Source organism: Sipha flava, unplaced genomic scaffold (assembly GCF_003268045.1).
Source record: "Sipha flava isolate LNK unplaced genomic scaffold, YSA_version1 180_pilon_pilon, whole genome shotgun sequence".
Taxonomy (NCBI): Eukaryota; Metazoa; Arthropoda; class Insecta; order Hemiptera; family Aphididae; genus Sipha; species Sipha flava.
In genome coordinates this window covers 967,248-991,773 of record NW_020272187.1, presented here as the reverse complement: position 1 = coordinate 991,773, position 24,526 = coordinate 967,248, and the positions used below count along the sequence as shown (strand labels likewise).

Sequence of the window (24,526 nt, the reverse complement as noted above, 5' to 3'; positions counted from 1 at the left end):
AATAAATCATTTACTCACTACAAGAACATAAATAGAATTGAACTTGAACCTTTGAAGTTAGTATTCACAGAAAAAAAATTAAAAAATAAGAAATTAAAGAAACACTTTAATTGATTTAATTGTTATTTTATAACCATATTTCATTATTTTATTATTAATAATAATAATTGTTATACTATGCTTTTATTCAATAAATGTAATACCATATAGTAGATTATCAATACATTTATATACACATAAATGTTCGTTGAAATCGATGATTTATCTATATCGATTATCCATATCCAATGGAATCATTTACTAATGCAATCCATATGTATAATTTATTGTAATAAATTTTATTTTCATGCTTTTTTTTTGCTGCGTTGGTACCACTATTTAATTTAAGTAATCTATGTCCAATGTTACTCGTTTTATTCTATAATCATTTAATGAATATTTTCATTTTACAAAATTACATTTCATTCAGTTTTTGCTTAATATATAAAAAAAAAAGAAAAAAAGAACTATTTATCATTTGTCTTTAATCACTATAGTATACTTGAATAATTTTATGATTTATTTGTTTTCTTTATACCGGTGAAGTGAAAACGGCTGTAAACAAGAAGCCAATCTAGATTGAAGGGAACTACGAGTTTCACAAACATATTTAATATTGCCTACAAACTACAGGTATTATAAACAACATCTCTAAGTATTGTAAGAAAAATTAAATTTATGTTTCTAGAACTTTTAATCCTAATCTTTAACCATTAAACTCGTATAGCTAGCAATAATTAAGTTTTCTCGATTTTATAAATAATATTTTGATATAACTACAATTTTCTTTCATTTAGTTCTCGATTTTTTCTCTTAATAAATAATAATAATTACTCATTTTCAATTTTATTTCCTTAATTTTTTATGATTATTTAATATATTTTTTGGTTTAACCTACATGATATATATCTCAATTATACTTACCTATATTCATTTTAATAAGTAAACATTTTTTTTAAATTTCGTTCTAAATTAAATTGCCTCTCACTTCTATTAGTGGCGTAATTTAGGGAGGAAGATAACTAATTTATTTTCCACCGTTTAGAGTTTAGCTATTCAAAAGTCAGTACATCATCAAAATATAAATACGTCTTTTATAAAGCTATTGAAATTTCGTAAATAAAAAATATGAGACGTTATGTACGCATGCAAAAGTACAAATTATTATATTTTTGGCGTCCCCTTTCCCTTACATTAATCAGCATTTTGATAAAATGAGCTACCGAGTTGGCAATTTAATAAATGCATGCCGACTAACCTACTTTAGAAAAAACTGAAATGATTTCAATGTGTCAAGAGATACTTACTCATTTTTTTTCCAGTATTTAAATGTTTTCGTTTTAAATAAAAGTTATAGGTAGTAATAATTATTTTAGTTATATTTATGTTTTTTTGATCATAGATTTTTTTAATAAATTATTTGTTTTAAACAATATATTATTAAGCAACCAATAATTAAATATTCTTAGTATTGTAAATATAATTTTAAAATAACTTAAATCAATTATTATCTTTTATTAATTTGTGATTTTTTTTTTCATAGTTAATATTCTAAATTTTAATTTTAATTTTGCTTATGTTTTTTAGTTAGTAAATAATTTATTTACATTTCACATAAATCAAACTTCTCCCTAGGACTTCTTCTAATTTTTTGTTCATTATAGAAAAAATTAAATTTTGATTAATGATCAAAGTTATAACAATTTTAATAAAATTTGAGTTTCTTAAGCTGTAATTTTTCTTTTTTAAATTTTATATTTTTAAAACTAGCAATAATAAATTATTATTTGTTACGTAAATATTTTGAAATTACTAAAATCCATGATTATCTTTATTTTTCATTTTATAAATGAATATAAAATTATATTTCTGTTTCTTTTAATGATTAAATATATTTTAAACCAAGCTGCTTTTGGCCTCCAAACATACCTCTTTTAGCTTTCTTTTCAGTATTCAAATTCTTTTAACTAAAAACTTTTATTTATTTTTCTTTTTCATATCATAAACAAAATAATTTTAAAGGCTTCAATGGTAAATATTTTCTGTAATGTAAACATTATTTTGAAACAAATTATTTCAATAATTTGACAGTTTTTTGAATAATTTACACTCTAATATCAATTTTCTTTAGGATTTTTAGTTAATAATTGTACGCTTCTTTATATTATAACTAGTTAAAAAAATGTACTGGTCCACATGCGTTTTATTAGTCTGGCGATGGTAATCGTAAACGTCAGTAAAAAAATTTTTTTCGCGTTTATTTCAGCTTGAATTCAACGAGCACTCAATCATTATAAGTACCATTAGGCGTGTAAAATATACGTTTACGTTGTATTTTTGACTTCCAACTGAAACATTATTATGTTATTTGCACATAACTACATAAGTAATCGAACGCCTCTGGCACTTATCTGTATAAATCATAATAAATATTCAGTGTCATTATGTAAATTAAATTCTACATGGCTTTCGAAATCGAACGTCATGCCGAACTCATTTCATTCCAAGTGCGTAAGTGATTTCGGTCATTTATTGAAAATAGAAGCAGCTCTTTTGCGCATAAATGTTTGTACATCATGCTACGAAGGAAGATTTTACTTAAAAAAAATAATAACACACTGCTTTTTGGTACGGTTTGCGCGTCGCACGTGGCGTACCAATGCCTAACTCGATTTTGTCAAATATGCAGCTGCGATGCAATTGTTATCCGCTAAAAACCCTTTGTACGCGCGCGCGAATATAATATGATATAAAAATGTATCGTTTATATTGTGCTCGGCAACAAATCATTTACATTTGATTGGGTATCGGACAATAACGGCCGTCAATGTGTATACATGTATACATCGGCCCGTAAGAATTAGAAACAAAAAACCTATTCGAACCTTTTAGCCCAGTGCCAATAAATGTCTTGGGCTCGACAATACATGATTATTGTGTAACGTATAAGTGAATTACGCGCACGTGAACTGTTGTAAGCGCATGCAAAATTTCGCTGGCGATGCGCGAACCGTTCCGGACCCGGAAATTTTCGAAATCCGTGAAGCGTTCACTATTAGATGATGCATTTTTTACAACCCTTTTTTCTCATGTGTACAACAATTGCTCGGACGGTCGCGCATAAAAGATCGGATTATGTTAGATGTAGTATTATGTGTACCGCGAATAATGTAGGGTCCGTGCGAAATCGTTTTGAAAACGGGAAGTAGGAAATAATAATAATAATAATAATAATAAAAAAAAAAACGATTTCTAAGTCGTCGATTCTCCGCGTATCCTGCGCGTACAACAGTGGTCCGTTGTTCCGCGTTCGCGCATCCACACTTGTCAATCATTCGACACCGCGGCTACAAAAGTCAACACCCTTTTCGCCGTAGGATATTTTTCGTGCATCATCCATCTGCGGCCAGACGTGTTAATCGGCCATCTGTTACACGAGCGTTTCCAGTCACGTAAATTACCATATTATTGTACTATTGTCGTATCGGCTGCGTTCGAGTCAAGTGCAAGAGTAGGATTTCACATATTAACGCGCCCAGAACGCACTGCAGCGCAGTACAACGTGTACCGGTAGTGTACATCGTATTGTGTTGTCGGAAGGGTTGCTCAGGCGAGCGCGATCGGACAGACGGATGATGACGGTGACTGTTAAAGTTTAACGGCGTCGCTCGAGGTACAGTGGTCGGAGGACGGGGGTCGGGGGTTGTATTGGTTTTCGAAATAATGTTAATTTGACGTCGGTATGCCACCGTGACCGATTTTCGTGATGAACGTGATGATCGATGTGACACGCAGCACTGTAGAATTAGTAGTAGTGTGTATGTATGGAATTCAAAAATTGTAAACCGATAGACGAGATCATTTTTCACCCCAGTCCTAGAACAACCGTATCGCGGGGATAATTTAACCAAACAAACGTGATCGCGCCAAATCGGTATAATTCGACCGCGACTGTTACAATAGTGCAATACTATTCACATATGTATAGTTATTAGTGTTATAGCACATACGAGATCGTGTAGCTTAGAGATGATTGAGGGTTCAACCCTTTTCTAGAAAATATTTTTCACGGTAAGATTCATATATGTATATTTATGTGCCCTGTATAAGGCTCTATAATATTATTCATATAATAATGGTAATTACTGATTGAGATTAATGTCAAATGGATTATTTAAAGTTCAGTATACTAAATTAAACATAAACTCCATGAGCCATAAAGTGCAATCAAATAATGACAAATTATATTATCGGAAAAAAAAAATAATATCAATTCGCAACTATACCAGTTTATATGTATTTGAGTCTCGACATTTATTTGTACATACCAGTATTATGTTCGGTTCCGTTCTCCAGTCGACGTAAGACGATCGCATCGTTTACTTTTCACATATTGTTCCAGTAGAGCCTATCGCATGAATTATTGGACATTAGTAAACGTTTTAGATATTTTATTAGGAATGTGCTCAAACCGATATCATTATTTTTCCAAACACGGATCTCATTCCGAAGACCTTTTAACGGTGCATAGTGTTAATCAAAAGTAAAAACTTTAACTGCAGAAGTAAATTAATAATATAATATTCCATTTGTTTGTACAACGCTCACGTAAGTGTATTAAACTGTTTTACGTGATCCGACTTCAAAACCGCACTAATAAAACCATAATGCATTTGCGCGCATATATTAGATGTACGGAACGACGGATCGCTCTGAGCTTTCGTTATCTGACCTACGCAGCAGTCAGCTGACAGCAGTCACAGACTTTCGGGCCATAAACACCCCGTTACCGGTTAATGGGTAATTTTCTCTTAGCGTCGGCACTTAAAGACGTCTTTTTACTGTCGAATCCGAGAAGTCGAAAACCAACGGAGCCATCATCCGTCCGTCGTTCTCCCTCAACCCTCGTCCATTCACTCTTGTTTGAAGAACAAACGTCGCCCGTATTCATAAAACGACGCGCCCCCTGCCTCTCCTACCCCGCACGCAGAGTTATAAATATATATTAAAGAAAATGCCCGGTAAATAGGAGTCAATTGTTTAACGACCGTCGTCGGGACGTGTGTTAAAATGCAATTTTCCCCAGTAAAACTGCCGTCGGCAGTTAATTCGCGAAATCATAAAACACCCAAACGAAGATAACTCGGCGATCGTTTAACGGCTGTACACAGCCAGTTCGCATTAATGCGGCGAGTCGTAACACTGGCCGCCGCCCTCCGCGTCGCATTAAAATTCGTTATTTGCAATAATAATATCACGACAACCGTTAAAAAAATGTACTCCCGCGTGCACATAATATAATATATATATATATATATATATATTTATATATATGTACACACTGCGCGCTGGTGTCTAAAAGCCGAGATTTTTTTCTTTTATTTTTTTCCCTCGTCCTTGTATTGTAAATATTACACTCGCTGAAACCAAACATTACGTCTAATGGTTTCATAAACGTAAAACATTGGTTTTATGATGAACGGTTTTTTTTTTTCTTTTTTCGTTATACCACTGAGATATAATGTATGCGCGTAAATGTATCATCAAACCTTTTTATTTTATCCCACGCGTAGTCTTGCCACCAGCTCGGCGACGAAATCGCCGGGATCTTCCAGGGTCGGTCCAGTCGTTACGCCGGACATTAACATTGCCGCCGGACGCGATAAATCACCGGTTTATGTACGAGATACGTGCGTGCGACATGTTCACATCTCGAAAACTTCTCGTTTCGAAAGGAGAGGGGCAAATGCAACACACCCCCTCCCCTTCACCGACATATTTGCTCGATTTCAATACCCTGCAAAACGTTCGATTGTTTTCGCATTAGGATTTTGTCGAAAATCAAATCGCGTATTTCGATTTTTCCACATCATTATCCGTACTGGAAACGCAGACCAAATTAACGACGATACATCATGCTTGTATAAGCAGTTACACGATTCCCGGCCGGTCGGGAACAGTAGTATAACAAGTGCATAATAACAATCAAACGTTGTGGCGGACGGCGCGGGCGTTTAATCAAAATTAACGTCGTCGGCGCACTACGAGTTGCGGAAAAACAAAAATGTTTAATTTTTAACCCGTCGACGTGCATAACAGGTCATTAGTAATTTATTCGCGGTGCGCGTTCGGCGGGCTGATTAATGCAATAATAACTGTAATTACTCTGGATATTGCGTGCATCATTCACGGGTTTTCGGCGGGCCCGGCCGCACGCACATGAATATATTAAATAATGAGCCGATAAATCCAAACAAGCCCGATCGAAATATTAACCGAATAGATACGAGCAAACAACAACAACAACAGCGACGATACTATTTAAACATTCATCATCGTTTTGCATGCGCGTCGGACTACCGTACATGATGTATAGCATCGCGGGACCGGAATTATCGCAAAAACGATTTCGGCCTATGAATTATTGCGCTATAACGGTTTAATTAATGCGGACCAGAATATGGGATCCGGACGCGCGGGCCGTAGCGTTGGACAGGCTGTGTAAACATTATAATACGGTTTAGATGTATATTCGTATAAGGTAATTTTTGTAACGTTTACAATGTAAATCATCTTTGTTCAAATACACGACGCGTACATTTTAAAACCGATACTACGCACGATAGCAATATTTTCAATTAATATAATGCACGCGGTACCTAATGTTAAACAATTAATCGATTGATAATAATGGCTTTTGCGAATAATTACGCTGATAAGTCGTACGTGAAAAATTCCCGCCGTGGTACATTCGTATTGGGTCGCTCGCTGATTTATTTCGCGCACACCGGTCGTGGGGAGGAAAAACGAATAACGTTTCTGGCATAATCTGTTGTGATTTTAGTAAAAACTAAATGTTTCACGTCGGCGGCGATATCATTAAGATAACGTCTAACGAATTTCACGTAAACATAGTACATAATTGTTCGATACTTCGCATTGCTCGGATCGCGACGAGGACGTGCAGCTAAACAATAACCTAATAAAACTTTTATACGCAGCGACACTTAAAAAAATTCGAAAGTCAATATCCGGAAAAAAAATAAGCGAGGAACTCTCGTCAACCGATATTCATTGCGGAACGTAAACAACGAGGGAGGGGGATGGAGAATATTTATGTGCCGATGGCTAATCGATCCCTCGAGCTGTGTTTATGACGATCGGTCCATTGAGCTCGGAGGATTGTCAATAAATTGTCGCAGATGCAAATGAAGCATTCGTAAAAATAAATACGAAAAAAAAAACACTATCCCATATGTTCTATCGAACACCCTTATTACACACCAGCCCGTTGCGGCGGGTAGGACGATGACGGGGTCGAGCGGAAATGTGTGTCATTTAGCCGACGGAGGAATAATTGAAATTCCGCGAAATTTTCAACCAGAAATCCAATTCTTTAGAAAACGAACGGCGCCAAGGGGTTGCAGCTCTTTTTCGTTTTTTTTTTTTTTTTTATTACCCGTGGCCCGTTGGAATACTCACATACATATATATACATGAGTATACGAACTCCGGGTGAAATGGGTTGTTCGCGTTTTCTTTTAGTTAATTTTATCAGATGATACGCGTACGCCGCTGTTTTATCGGCACATGTTACGAGACGAATTTACATGCAAAGCACTCATCGTCAGACGTGTACGCGCGTAACTATATACATACATGTATACGTGCGTATGTATGAGTATACGCACTCACGTGGGGGCTCTGCTCTGCACATTGATATGGCACAGTTTTTCGATTTCGCGCGCGGGGGGGGGGGGGGGCGTATAATGAGATGACTGGGAGTTATGACCGAACGTGGATCACCCGCACGCATACGCGGATACGGCGTTATAAAACGAATTGCAATCCGAATAATATCACGTTGAGTACGTCGTACAATAAACATCCGAGGAATCGAATCAAACGAAACGGGCTATCTGTTAGTCTCTCCGTTTCTCGACCGTATAAAACTGTTGAATTACGCGCGCGAACGCGATATTGTAATCGGTATACGTATATACATATTATACGATCGGTGCCGTGGCGTTTTTTCGCATGATCCGCAAGGATATTCGAAAAAGGATAGAACGAACGCCGTCGGTACGATGACCTTCGAAAGGGATCGTTTATCGGCTACGTTTGATTAGTGTCGCGTTATCGCCATGTGCGACTTGTACAACTTTGACGTTTTAGAATTCCGAATAACGGCGGTGCGAGTTCGGCCGTGTAACCGTTAATTCTCGCATGCTGGAAAACCTTTTGAGCTCATTCGGTAGAACGCTCACCTATACAAATAAACAACGATAAATACGCGCGCACAGGACGTGTATCCTTTATAGTGAACGACAATGATAACGATCTCGAATAACCGCAAATCCTTTAGAAGTTATTGTAGGAGACTGTGCCGGGAGGGCGGGATTATGTATAATATTCATTTGCGGCCATCTGTTGTACGACTGAAAGAGAATATTGTATATAAATACGAGTATATACGTATACATGTTCTATCCATGTGGATGGAAATCTCAACCCTTCTGCACTCTACCGAAAGCTCGAACGAACCTAATATAGAGAAAGTCAACTACCGTGCATAACATTTTGTAATGAAAAACGAGTACACTTCGTGGTTTCTCTTTGATTTAGCAGTTTACCGAAGTGGGAAACACAAGTAATAATAAATTGCAGCTGCATTAGACTACTTGACCCGCTTTAAACAACAAAAATATTATGTCTTGCATATATTTCTGGATTACAATCATATAATCGGTATATAATCATGGTGTATATTATATGAGTTCAATTTCCAAATCTTAAGTGTTTAAATGAATTGCAAAAATTGTGAAAAGTTTAATGGATGAAACAATGTTCGAGGATAGTATAATGTGTAAGAACAAATACATTGCAGACACGAGTATATCCATTGGATTATTGCACATGTTTTTAATATATTTTCAAATATTGAATTTTTTTTCTATTGAAAACATTATTACTATGAAAATATCAACATGATACATCGTACAACAGAAACACATTGTATTGAACTATTGTCTTATTTTATTGAATATTTTATGGATAAAATAATGCACACTTAAAACGAAACGAAAACATTGAATATATATATATATATAAGGTGCAACGAATTTAAAGAAAATATAAACCCGTTTTGACGTTATACCAATGAACCGATGTTCAAAATCCATGTTGAAAACGATTTTAAAAGGAAAGACGATTATTGGTATTGAATCGTTTTGGGTGCCACCATGACATTTCAAATTTTTCGAAAACCTCTCTGCCAAAAGCGTGTACATATACACACTAATGTTTCGCGTGACATCGATTGATTGATTCACTTTTAACAACCGTTTGTTACCAACGCTCTCCGATTTCTCACATGAACGGACATTATATTGTTTTCCCCCGATTTTATTTTTATTATATTTATTGTTATTGTTTATTGTTCTTCCGAAAACGCACCGTCCACTACTCGGTAAGCGAATCGTAAACTCCCGAACAAGTGACTTTTTCGACACACACACACACACACACACACACTCTTCCAATATTTACGACTGCTGCGCGGGATCGTTATAATATTATTCAATGGTCATTTTCAGTTTTTACGCCCGTGACGCACACAATGTATACAATTACACGTGGGGAAATAAATAAATTCATGGCCGATTGACGTTTAGAGTGAAACGATACAGTAAAAACAGCTCCTTGACCAGCGATCGTAAAATAAAATGTATAAAAGCCGCAGGAGCAATAATGTGTGTGTAATAATAATTCTCGAATCGTGATCGTGTTATATGACTTTGTTAAACAGTCGTTAAAGAAGCAAGAATAAGTCACGTTCACATGTATAATGTGATCTCGTGATACAAACAGTGACGATAGCAGAACTGCAGTGATAATACATATTAAAATCTCATACATCCGTATGTTAAAAAAATGCATCATATCGATGTATAAACTTATTGTTCGGTTTTAAATGTTACGTTCGTGAAAGGACAGTGGAAATTTCCAAACAATCATAAATCGATACACTCAAAATAATACAGACAATAGTTTTAAGTAAATTACTTATGATCCAAGTTATTATAATTAACCGATTAAAAACACCATATACCCTATCAGTTAAGTTACCGAGTTCAATGCATTTCTTAAATATAACAAACACAAACAGATTGGAGAGAACAAAGCACGCTATTATTTATAAAATAAGGTTCGACTAAGACACATAAAAGAGCAGTAAAAAAAATTCAACGTATAATTAATTATGATAAACAATAATAACGAGCTTTTATTGATTAGTTGTATAAGTATATTTTTTTTAATAGGAAAAAAAATCGATCTTTTTTTAACAATGTTCATAAAGAATATTAAACGTTAAAAGTTACTATTTTTTATTGTATAGCCCTTTAGGTTTTCATTCAATCACGTCAATCATAATCTGAGTTTTTCGTTAAACGTCACGTGCAGTCTATTGTTTATAATTTTTATATTATCAAGGAAGATTAGCTTCCTAATGCTCTCGAACAAAATAAAGCTCACAAACCCTTTCACATCATCCGATATTTATTACATTTTCATCGGACACTAAGTATAGTTACTACAAGAGGGAAAAAAACATTATTTACAAAGTCGAAATTAACCAGTTTTAATTATTGAACCCGCATTTTTCAGTTGTTATCGCAACATAATTGAAAAATGGTCCTTAAAACTGTAAATTAAATTTGAGAAGATTAACCGCATTAGAACAGTATTTCTTTTATTGGAATCATCGTTGTAGAAACATTAAATTGCTAAAACTTTTAAATATGTCTTTGTTGTGTGTATTGTACAGTAAAAGTTACGAGATAAAATCTTTGAAAATGTATTTGTAGCAATTAGAAACTTTATGTAATAATAAAACGAGAAATACGAGTAAATGTTTTTTATAAAAATTAATGACTCGAGATTGAATCGAGTTTTTGAAAATTATGTTTAAAAGTTATTCATTACACTTTAAAACTAATGTCAGAAATAAACCGTAGTGGTTAAAAGATGGTTTTAAAATATTTTAAAATATAATAATTTCCGGTCGGTCGTATTTTACAACTACTGCTGTAAAGGTTAACATTTTTCTCGACCTTTGTATTACAATTTTAAGCGATTTTATGTGCATAAATGAAATTCCAAAAGCCTCGGTGACAGAAAACATTCCTTTGGGCTTTGAACGAATGAATTTTCAGTTTAGGTCTAAAGAAACCGAAATATCTTTATTTTATCAACCCTTTCAAAGAATACAGAATGTCACCGAATAATTGCCGTTGTTTTGGTGAATTCGCGCGTGCAATTTCATATTAAACCGTAGGCCAACAATGGCGATGTACAATGTTGACTACAATGTAGTTTCCGCCCTTGGAACGATAATATTTTAATACATCAATGACGAATCGTTTCGGCAGTTCTACGAAATTCTATACTATCTTTTATAACTACTACATAAACAACTACAACTATTTATTATAAGTTGATACATGTGTAAAAGGTATATTTTATCTACTATTTTATTGTACTCTAAATTGTTTTTAAAATAACGAAGTTTTAACTGTCTGGCTTTCGACGTATTTCTTTTTGTAACTTGATTACTCCAAAATATGCAACCTTCGTTTGCAGAATCCTTAACTACGTTAACTGATCAGAAAAACTGTAAACCATTCGGGATTGCATCAATGCATGATTGATAAAATTCCATAATTCGAGCTTTATACAGTTTGCGAGATCAGCCGATAAATTCCACAATTCACCGACATTTGTACGTTTTTCATTATATATACTACACATGCAAATACTATTCCTGTTCCGTGTACTTTCCTCGAAAACTTTGAACCTGTTTCGTAGAAATTATAGGGAGAAAAAAAAAACAGTGTTTCAGTCCGAGTAACAGCAGCAGGTGCATAATATAATAATATGTGGTGATCGCAAAACCGTAAAATGTCAATGTATCCAAGCGTATCCAACCGAGCGTTACTCCCTTTGACGAGACCACGAAAATAGAAAAAAAAAAGAGACGGCTAATGATGTCACCACACATACGATCGCGCGACGGAAGATCGAGTACTTCGGGTCAGCACGTAATGGTGGTTTGTCGTGATGAACTGAATTAATTTCCATACATGTATAGGTTTCGATTGGTGTCTTCACGTTGAATTAATTCAAAAATCGCATGGCCACCGTAATGAGAGAGCACCGATAAGTGATAAAACAATGGTATAAACATTCATTGATGGGAAAATAATAACTACATTCAAACAACTGCAGTACTGCATGTAATATTATATCAGTCGGTAATATTTTCACCCCTCGACGCGATTTAATACGATAGCATACTTTGTTTACACAAAAATATTCTACCGAAAAAAAAAAATGATAATATAAATATTATCCAGTTTTATTTTCATTAAACAATCGCCAGCTCCGTGATATATACGTTTGACAAAACAACACGTGTGGTGGTTATGCAGCAGTTGTTTATGCGAGTAATATTTTAATAATGATTTACAATACATACACAGACGGAGTGGCCAAAAATACGCATACACAATAAATTCTAGCTGCAACTAAAAATATTGTAAAATATGGACAAAACAACATGTGTGTTTGCGGTGGAAATGTATTTATTTTTTCCGTCGCATCGCACAATATAATACAATTTATGTTTATTTACCTAGTACACAACATGAAAAATTGTATTTGTAGACTGTACATCTAAGTAGTTTCGAAAACAAATAAAATGCAACGTCTTTTTTTCCACGCTACGTGTACACAAAGCGATATAATTTACCAACATCGTGACAAATAATAAGCCTAACGATAATCACGTTTGTTCATCATACGCGTTGACATAGATTATAATTCCCGGTGCTCATTATCAACATAACAAATTTAAACCGTGTCCTCGTAACGAAACTTTCCCGACATTTTACCGTTGGAATAATAGCTATACGTTGAGACGTATGCTGTAAAAACTAATGTTCTTCGGTACAAGCAATATTCGTTTGTAGAAATGCGAAATTCGACTACGCACACGCGTATACCATGTACTGAAACTTTTTGCAAGAATACGATGCCGTTCGTAGGCCTATATTATAGCTTAGTAGCAGTATGAGTGCCAGTACATTTTAATTTGACGTGAGGGGACGATATTGTAACATTAACAAAAACGGATTTAAAACGATAGGAACACACACGCGCTGTAGCGGCGCATATTATACGAAGAAAACGGCACATTTTTCGACTAATTTATAGCTGTTTAACACATCGCTTGGGTCCTATTATCCCGCGTTATAACATAGAAGTATAATAATAAAGAGTTTCGCGCACTCGTAATTCGAGTGTACACGTGGGTTTTGTGTTTATTAAAACGTTCCCCTCGCAAACGCGACGTATAACGTAATAGTGTTGTGTTTTCCGCAGCGTCTTCAAAGCGCGTCGAAAAACCTCGGGCCCCGTGACTTGTCTTTTGACTCATTAACATTTTGGCCACATACGTGAAAAAGCGCACTAGCGTTTTCTTCACGCAAAAGGTTAATGTGTGTATGGAATACGTACGGGAAAACGCGTACGCCAAAGGAATGTCATTCGATAATAATTAATTGAAATTCGTATACGCGCGCGCGCACACACACACACACACACACACACACTCGTACGAGCGTGTTGATGAAGTTTTCGATTATTATTATAATTATTACGATGTAAAGAAGAGAGAGAGGGGGGGAGGGGAAGACACATTGTACGAACGCACATAATTTAATATACGAATATATATCTATTGTTGACATACTCTCCTGAGGGTTAACGTCGTGTGACGCGAGAAACGACCAAAACTCTCGACGATACCAGTGGTTTGGACGGGAAACGACCATTAATATTGTCTCTTGTTTCTCCGGTGACGGTAAATGTATTAAAAACGATATTTGTTTTATGCTACACCGGTCCCTGCAGCAGGTCGTGGTCTCTACAGGTTCTGCCGCCCGTCGACGACCCGTTTCCCGCACGATGAAAAACGATTATTAAACCGTCGTAACCCTTTTATACGCAGTCGTCCGGACGGTTTTACCCTGTTTTTCAATGTCTTAACGAGATACCAATCGACAACAAAAACAAACGGCACTCGCGGGGTAGGTATACAACCGTAATGTGCGTTAGGATTCGTAAGGATCGAATTTCCACGACGCGCGCAGGAGTCCCGCTTTATTCGACTCGTTGCTGAATAGGATCACCATTATAATTAAACGTTAAACGATTCGTTAAACTTCGTTTAAAATTGTATACTACAATTTCTTTAATAGTTTTAGAAATAAAATGCTTTGTTCGAAAAATTAACGTTAAAAAATATATAGTTATAGCAGCAAAGCGATAAATCACTTCAACGCGACAAAATCTATCATGGGTGGACATTGTCCATTGAGAGGGGTTGTATTTTTATTTCATTTTTTCAATACTAATTGTCGGGCCTTGGTCAACTGAGCTGAACGGGTTGTACAGCACGGCGGGTGTGTCTGGCGAAAACGATATAATAACAACATAAATGTAAATCGCGTTAATTGTGGCTTACGCAAAGTGCAGTCTACCTACCCTCCCCGTGCCATGCGAAATCGCACTAGACGTATTTTAAACGCAGATAAGGTCCAACTGGTAAATACATATTATTATTATGCGTTTTAGTTACGGTCGACCGACCATTAGGCCGATTGGCACAGGATTTTAAATGCGTTTTGCAATTGTCCGGCAATGGCCGGTCAAACAAACGATATAATTTCAATAAATTGTAGCGGTCGTTTTGCTACCGTGGACGTAATCGCGCGCGCCGACCAAAGGGTATACGGGAACCCCATAAGGATCGACGGGAATAAATCCGCGAGCACACGCATCGGAATATGACGGGTGAAACCCCCAAGTCCCGCGCGGTATAGAAGCGAACTTACACATTATATACTGTAATATATTAAATTAAATCGAATTGATTACAATCATTATTCCATGATTATTATTATCGTGTCATGTGCGCATTGTGGAGCCGAACGTTTTTCATGAAAACAAATGGCTCCTTAGTCCTCACAACTATATATACATTTCATACAAGGCGGACACGACGTGTGATATTAATCATACATAATATCGGTAGAATTAATAAATATAAAAGTACATTTTTACGTTTACTGTAAACATACAAATATAATCAATAATATTTTCTACTTTTTCCAATTGATTTGTTCGAAAATATAATTATTTTGTATTTCTAAATGTTTATTGAAATCGATTCGACGCAACAACCAACACATTACGAAGTCTATCGTTATATTATTGATCCGTAAACTATTCAAACCAACGCGAAACGATTTTGCATCATTTGTTTACCTACAGACAATATATTATGTTTATGCGTAATAATCAATCGTCAATTACAAAGTAAATTAATCATTTGTCCGTGCGTAATGATCAACACGGCGATTATAGTTCGGCATTAACATATGAGAATCTGAAATACACCGTTTACGGTATTACAATATGGTATTACAATATTCCTACGACTATCATAATAATTAATATAATAATGATTCGCGTAACTATTGGCAGGACATTTTACGAGTTATATTTTATCGTATGTAATGATGTAAAAGCTATAAAAGCTCCAAATAAATAAGGAAATATTTTAGAATATTACATGATAACAACGCGCCTGCGTTCGAATTCGTGAACCTTTGACTTGTGCGTATACATTTGTACGCAACTCAAAATTATCATATGTTTTGAGAATATTTTTTATCGGTCGGCTTTTATGTTGTATATTTTTATCGGTTTTTTTCCGGAAACCAAATTCACCGTGAACGATTCAATTATCATCAGCGACGTCTTGTTGCATAAATTCGTTTAGCTGCGCAGTGACCTACGCGACAGGGAACAAACGAGAGCGAACCCTCGGAATCGCAAAAAATCACTCTAAATTGCATTAGGTGATCGATTATGGCGATATGATTGCTGTATTATGTGCGCGTGTAAATTGTATTTATATTTCAACCGAAAACATTATGTACATACAAGTGTGCACCGTCCTGCAGGAAAGCTTTCCGGTTGATTGCGCCGATGACATCTTTGCACCGTGCAAGACGCTGATTTATGTGAAGTTATCGAGTTAAAAGGCCCGGAAAAAGAAGCATGCAACCCGTTTTTTAAACGCTACCGTCGGATTTATAACGCGCCGAGTCTTTATTTCGTTCAACTACATTCGTCATATTATTATATACGGCCCTGCCGGAGAAAGAGGATGAAAAAAACAAATACGAATACCAAAAACAGCCCGACCCCTTCGGGATTTCTACGTATACGCGCGCGTCTGTAGGACCGTCCCCATGATAATATACGTGATTTCACCTCGGCACAAGACATTAGAGAGAGAGAAAGAGATAGAGAGAGAGAGAGAGAGATGGAAGTACGGAAAGAGGGTTACAGATAGACAGACGGAGAAGTCGTGACTTTTTCACGCCCCCCGTGCGGAGTGCGAGGCGACCGCGCGCGCACCCGATGATGAATCGATCATCTTTTTAAATTTAAAGGGAAAAGATAAAAATTCGTTTTTTCTCGGTTTCTCCTTTACACGCCACCGCGGATACGCCGCGCACGCACGTACACTTGCCCTCGGAGGAATGTGTCGGTGCCACCGAAAATCGTTTTACATGTGTTTGACGCGCGTATGATTGATTCCCGCGGTACGGACGCCGCGGCGGATGGGGTGAGAACACCCGGAGAAAAATTGAAAAGTAAAAAGTATTACCGCGACGGCGTTCCTTTTATTTTTTCGTTCTCACTCGCCCTCCGCTGCGCTTTTCTTCTCGGCCGAAAACCGTGCGCGCGCGCCGCTGTCACACGATCGTTGTACACCGCGTTACGTGCCGGTGATATTATTTATCGTCGAGACGCCGATTTTTTTCCAGGAAATTAAGCCGTTCGATTATGACGTTGCTGCGACGTCGATCTCCGCACATTTGATAACGTTCGTCATTTAAAACTGTTTTTCGACCGTTTCTCGTACGACGGCACACGAACTTTTTTCGCATGGTAGTACACGCCCACGCGCTACCGGAACACATTTTTTCGCTTCCCATCCGCACGACAAATGAACGCTAACACGTGTTTACGCGCGTCCCGGTGCGGCTGTTACGTGTTAACGCGTCCGTGTGACATATATCATGTACACATATATGACATCATCATATCGGATATGAAACGGATTTTGAAATCATTTGTACAGTCACTTGTACAAGTGCGTCCACTGACCCGCGGCCGACGAAAATGCAACTGCTTTTCCGAATGATGCGGACGACGTCATACGGTTGCCGACGAGCGGCTCACGTTATTTAAATTCGAATTTATTTAAATACGAATTCGTAGAAGTTCAGATCGCGCCGGGAAAAAAATCCGATCGCAACAGCGGACGCGATACCGAAAATCGATCAGTTTCATATGGACGCGTAGCTTAAAACGACGGGCACGCATCGCTCGACCGCTCGTCCCGTTCTTCTTACGCGCGTGCCCGCCGCGATGCGCGTTTATCAGCTTCATTATTCTACTAAATTTACGAAACAAGATTTAATTTTCTTGATGACTGTGCCATCACATCAATTCCTTCGTCGGGTTTCACTTGTATTGTCCTATGAACAGACAACACGGTAAGCCCATTCAATCGCTTCTACATAAAAAAAAAAAAAAGTAGAAAAAAAACTTAAAATCTATTGATACTATATACTATTATCTACGATTAATTTATACTATATACCTACCTGACCCATAGAATTTCTCAAGTAAGTCGTAAGCTAAGTCCTTTTGTGTTCAGAACTGTATTCAGAATAGCTGTATTCTTAGAGTAATAATACTCTACGGCTATATCCCGGGTCATGTGATATAAGTACGAGATGTGTATCCGTAATTTGATATGAAGTTAGATACGTGTATCATTCTTGGTTACAAAAATTAAAAAAAAAATAGTTTTTGTTATATTATATATTAAAAAATGTTTTAACCCATGGCTCACATGGGGGACCTATCCTCCATATCCCCCCCCCCCGTATAACCGCCACTGATTTTGGTTAGTGATGACGGCAGTGATACCACGCGTATCATGTGTGTATCGTATGTGTGTGCACACACATCCGTTCTGTAAAAATGTGTAGCACACGTTGTGGAACTGCGCAATTAATGGTAGAGATTTTATAGCTTTTGCGCAGCGGAACGATCCTGGTTTATGGAAAATAATTTTCAAAAGTACCCATCCCGACGAGGGAACGCAATGCTTCCGCGGAGGTCGTTTTTCAAAACCGACGCACATTTCGCGTACCACGGATTTTCCGCTTTATTGCGTTGCGAAGTGAAATAAATAAAGTTTGGACAAATCATGCGGAGGAAATCCCACGTCGTTAAGGTTATTGGTTCACTTATTGGTGTAGCGATGCAATACAATCATATTAATATGATATCTTCGGCATTTCTCGATACAATATTACAAGTTCGAGTTAACTTGAAAAACCGTACAACGCTAAGTTTATATAAATTAACCGTTTAAAGGTTAGGTAACATTCACACACAATTGTGTTGACAGGGAAAATATCGAACGAATATTTAGACAAAAATCGCGAATGGACCATCGTAGATACATTATTCGTACAATACGGTTGATACCTATAAAAATTACTCAAACTCCATTAACTCCGAAGAAATAACATTTGGCGGGATTACTGAAGTTTCAAAATTCGTACATGCAGTTAAATCATATCAATAAAATGTCTGTCTTAATGGCAGGGTGAAAATGTTGTCGGGTATTACGCGCGCGTACTGTTAGGCGCTACGCACAGCCTGGCTAAACGAAATAATGATATGCTCTTTGGCATTAGTTCGTACACTTGAGTGCCAAGAACTGAATACTTCCAAATGTACCATATTATTTGTCGTTCACAGTTGAATGTAAAATTATGGAAATGCATTATACTCGAATGAGGGAGTTTAGAGAAAAAATGCGATGCAACACGATGGTGTTTTTTTCTCGTTGTAAAACGGTGTTTTTTAACCAAATGAAACACTTTGAATGACAAAGAACTTTATAATTTAAAATTCTTTGGGCGATAAAATAAAATACAAGGTGGAAAAGAATATATGTATATATAAAAAAAAAAAAAAAACTATGAATGAAAATGAAAAGAAAATACACACGTTTCGCACGAAAGGCTCACTGCAGTGTAGAGTATATATATGTACGCGGCAGAGAGAGGTGATCGTTGATGCGTGCTGGTGAGAGATGAACACAAAATTATAGGGAGACTGTAAAAAGATAAGGCGGTTTCGGTTTTTTTTACACTATTATTATTATTACTTTTTTTTTCTTGTTATATTATTTTTATTCGATTCAAGGGTCGAGGAAGTTTCCGTTGAAAATTATGTAATCCGGTTGTCACCACCGAGTAAGCGAAACGTGTAATATCGAAGGAAATCGTCTTTGAAAAAAAATAAATAAATAAGAAAGACGGGAAAAAATGTGGCAAGTTTCTCACGAAAATTTTAGCTTGGAAGGGTTTTTATCAAGTGTTGCGTGAAATTTGTTGTTGAAAGCTGTTATTAAAAGAGATAGGTAGTAATACCGTCAAAATGAACAACAAACTGGGGACCGGGTGTATTGAGGATCAAACAAAACGTAGTATTAGTTTTTTAATAATACAAATATGATATAAGCAATATTAGGCGTATAACGTAAATTAAGATGTGAACTTTGGAAAAATTCTCTTCCACGGTTCGGATAAATACCTCGTTAAACGTTGTCATAGTTACGAGTTAAATATAGAACAGGTTATCAATGATTTCCGAATGATAGTTTTTGTTTTTTTTTTGTTGTTATAACTGAACTTATTTTAAGCATTTGCCTTAATAAAACGTACGCTGATATTTTAACTGTGCGCATACTAAATTTACAAATAAACGCTGTGTTTAGATATTTTTCGTTTGAGAATTCGCTAAGACTATCCGAGCCTGCAAACGAGCACCATGTCAATACCATCATGTAAATCTACTTCTTCTACGATTATGACGTCACCGCGGAGTCAGAAATCGTTGGTGTCCATTAAATCTGTGAGATCGATCGGAAGTATGAAAGACAATCCATTTGCATCTTCGTACGCAGCCGTTTGTGAAAAGTACAAGACGCGTCCGGTGCCTTATGTTAAAGTGAACGTTAAAGCAAATTCCGTGGAAGTATACGGCGATCGTATGAAAGGCGAGGAATGGCAAGCTGCAATGGAAGCGTTAAGCACCGACGTCAGTACTCATCACGTGCGCATAAAAAACAAACGATACGTGGAAAACTTGGCCGTAGGTTTTGACACGTTATCTAGCGTCATGGCAGCTCCGAAGTGAGTCATAAACTAGAATTCGGCTTCAGATATACTACACATAAATATGAAAAAAAAAAATAGCCATTTTAGCAATCATTCATTTAATATTGTTTACGCATAAGGTCTACTTATAATGGAAATGATAAATTTTATTCATATTTCGTAGGTTCTTTGGTAAGACTATAGGCGTCACTAAAATCTAAATTTTGGGGTAGCAAAGTTTATTTTTAAAAAGTTAAAAAATACATTTTTAAATGTTTAACACGATAACCGGCTTACTTAACTGGCCAACACATTTTCATAAATCTTGATATGACGTATATTGTGTACACTATCTTATTGTCCGTATTGGACTTATCTCAAAATATAATTATTTTGGATACAATCACAATAATAGATGGTCTATGTTCGTACACACTTGAATAATAAACTTCCAATTTGATTTTAAAATCTATAACATTTTTTCAGGGTAGCAAAAAGATACCCTTGCTACTCCTCGATACCCCTTAGTGACGGCTAAGGTTAAGACTAAAAGGTAGAAGTATACGACTGGTATTATTTAGATAAAAGTAAAAACTGGATTATTCGAAATAGTGTACCTTTTGGAAATTTCTTTTTCTCACCTGTTACATAGCTGTTGAATGAAAAATCTATTATTTAAAAACGTTAATAAAAACTGAATAAAAAAGTAGAATGTCTAAGACGTTAGCTAATCCATCTATGGCAAAGTGTTATGAGTAAAAGACGCTTTCACGTATTTACATGAAATTAAGGTTCGATTTTTAAAACCCGTTGCTTAAAATTGTCCGTAAATATAATAATATTACTCAAGTATTAAGGTTTTATGTTTTTACGCTATAACTTACTAGGTTCTCTATTTGGATTAGTAAGAAAACTATGGTTTTACTCATATCATAATTATAGATTAGGTATAATAACGCAAAAAATTATTCTCAAAAACTGATAAATTCAAGTATTCGCATTATTAACATATGTGTTTTATTTTGTTGCATTCGCGATGTCCGTGAACTCTTATGTTTGAATTCACTTAAAAAATAAACCACTCCCACCTAGGTAGTTATTGCCTCTATTTATCGCCTTCGCCGTGCTCATGTTACCCGGACTCGTTACTCCGCAGGAACGTGCCCGCGATGAGCACACTGTACGTGGCAACCCTGATCGCGTCGTCCATTCACGAACTGCTGATCAACTCGCGGGCGCTCGTCTACCTGGAACTGGAAAGCGTGCGGCTGGACGAACGGTCGGTGGACGTGCTGGTGTCCGGCGTTGAGGCCAACAGTACGCTGCAGCACTTGTCACTGGCATACAGCCGGATCGGCGACGCGGCGTGCCTGGCCCTTTGCCAGGTGCTCAGGGACAAGCCCAACATCCAGTCGGTCGACCTGTCCGGGTGCGGGCTGACGGCCGCGGTCTCGTCGTCGCCGGTCCGCGGGCTGGTGGACGTGGTCAAGAAGCAGCAGATCAAGCGGCACGAGGAGTGTTGGGCGCACTCGTTGCGGTACAGGGTCGCGGACCCGGGGGCGATGCGCGGGCTGCGGCGGCTGACGCTGAACGACAACGAGGCGCTGGGCGACGCCGGGGTCGCGGAACTGTTCGAGTCGCTCAAGGACGATTACTACGTGAAGGCGGTGGACCTGCAGAACTGCGGGCTGACGGACCGCGGCGCCGGGCTGGCGGCGTGCGCGCTGGCCGTCAACGACACGCTGGTGGTGCTGGACGTCCGGGACAACGAGCGCGTGTCGTCCAGCGCGCTGGCCGCGGTCATGGCCCGGCTGTGCGAGAACAACGCGGGCAACCCGGAGACGAAACGATGGACGTGGACCAAGTCGGTGCGCGAGAAGCGCGACAGGACCGCGACGTGCGGGTCGTCCATCTCGATACTGGTCTGATGACGAGGCGCGGGCCTGCCGGCCGGACGACGAGAGGCGAAAAACGGAAACAAAAAAAAGTTCCTTCGGTCTTCGTTATATAGTAGTAATAACAGTAATGATAATAACAACGCGATTGAGTTCGATTTGTTTTTCGGCGCGTTCCGATGGTTGCGCCTCCGCAGGGTCACGGCCAGAAACAGATTTCCCGCGAAAAGTTAATAAACGAAAACACAGTCGCGTCTCTCTTCCGCCTCACCTGCCCTGCCCTGCCCCCGCCTCCTTTGGGTTTAACGGTCCGGAAAATGCGTTGATTCGATTCGACACACCGTTGCCCGTTAAAAGCTTTCGATTCCCTCGTTTTCCTTTCCCAAGGGTTCCATCAGGCTCTTTATATAGGACACTATTTTTTTTTTTTTATATATACATATATATGTATACTTGCTATACTCGATTCGCATTCATTTATCTTACAAATCGAAAAACTAACACGGTTTACCGTACAATAACCAATTCGAACTGTTCCCGGTTAAATACGATGTTTAACCGATTTCGTCACACTCAAGTTGTACGCGATATATATTGTCACCGGAAAAAACTATATATTTAATATGGGATGTTTGGATTTACCTTGTTTAACGCTAAGGTATTATTAAAGTTGTTTTTTAATTTTAATAGAAATGTTGCGTTTTATTTTTAAGTGTTTAAACCAATCAATCCGTAAAATTAATTAAGAACGAGTCGGTGGTGACTTTAATCATTTCTTATGATAATTTAATCGTTCTGGTATAAAATTTCTAAGTGGAAAATAATAATTGTCATAAAAATATATACATAAACTTTAAATTAGTATTTATCATTATAAATAAAAAAGGTAACAGTTTAACATTTACTTAACAACAGTACAATTTCAAAATAGGTAATTATGTTAAAACATTATATTAAAACAATTTCATTAAAATAATAATTAAAAGATTATTGCTAAATAATATATTAACTATGACTGCAAAATATTATAAGTAATAAACATCAGGCTGATTTTATAGGCTTATATTTTAATTTTATTTATTCTTTAGATTTATTTTTAGATTTGATTAATTCATAAAAAAATTTCTTAAACGTTTCTTTTTGATTATTATATTACTAGTTTTTTAGCTTAGATTTAAAACTAGCTGTACTCGCACGACGTCGCTTGTAAAAAGAATTGCGAGACAAACACCATTTAAATTTTCATTCCTATAGTTAAACATAATAATATGTAGAACATAAAAAATTGATAGTTTGTCATAATTTTTATATTTTTATAAATTTAATTTTCAAAGCACAAAACTTGGCATTCATGTATGAACATTTTTTTTTTGTATAACTATAGATGAAACAAAATATATAAATCATGTCAGTTTATTGATAACTACAAGATTTAAAAAATTTCTTTGTAAACGATGTTGTCGAATTTTTCGGATTGAAGGTAAAAACGCACTAATTTGATTTGAATGTTACACGTGACAAGACAAAGCATAGTTGACATACAGATCAACCAGTGTTTAACTTTCTTCTACGCGTGTTAATCAACGTTAATGAATTAGTATTCTTTACATTTTGCTAAGTGTAAAATGTGACTTACAACAATAAAATCCATGACAGTACTAATAATTCGACCAACCATGTTTTTTTTTTTTTATAACAATGTAATTTACATATAAACGTTCCTCGGTTAATTGTCTAACAGTGTAAACCGCATCGAAATCCATTCAACCGTTTCGAAATTTATTTCGAATATAAAGAAACGAATTAATTTTACAACATTTATTGATGAAAATAGTACCTATAGTTTAATATGTTAGTTTGGGAACGGGCATTTCTTTTTTTCGAAGTCTTATATAATATTTTAGGAAAACCAAAACCCACGAACATTGTTTTTGATAATCTAAATCGAATGTGTCCAGCGCCGTTTCTTTTCACACGACAAAGTGATTGGGCGAGTTATATAGGATGAGGGATACAAACAGCTCTGCGAACTGGAACCAATTACCTACCCGTCGCTGGACCGGGCGCACCCTTCGAATTGTTTGCACAAGACGTGGGCCCGGTCTGCTCGGCGTGTACACACAAGACCTGCAGGCGCAGTTGTTTGCTTTTAATTCCGTCGGCGTTTCGATTAAATCCGTCGTGTCCGACATTTGCTCGTAATTG

At 36.7% G+C, this 24,526-nt stretch overlaps 1 protein-coding gene across 1 annotated transcript; it reads left to right on the top strand.

Moving 5' to 3' along the window:
• The first annotated feature begins 538 nt into the window (after positions 1-538).
• LOC112680804 (centrosomal protein of 78 kDa) lies at positions 539-22,715 on the top strand. The gene is made up of 3 exons (XM_025551003.1): positions 539-672; positions 20,045-20,462; positions 21,583-22,715. Exons 2-3 carry the CDS (start codon positions 20,098-20,100, stop codon positions 22,352-22,354), a joined length of 1,137 nt encoding a protein of 378 aa, XP_025406788.1. The 5' UTR covers positions 539-672; positions 20,045-20,097; the 3' UTR covers positions 22,355-22,715.
• The last annotated feature ends 1,811 nt before the right edge of the window (positions 22,716-24,526 follow it).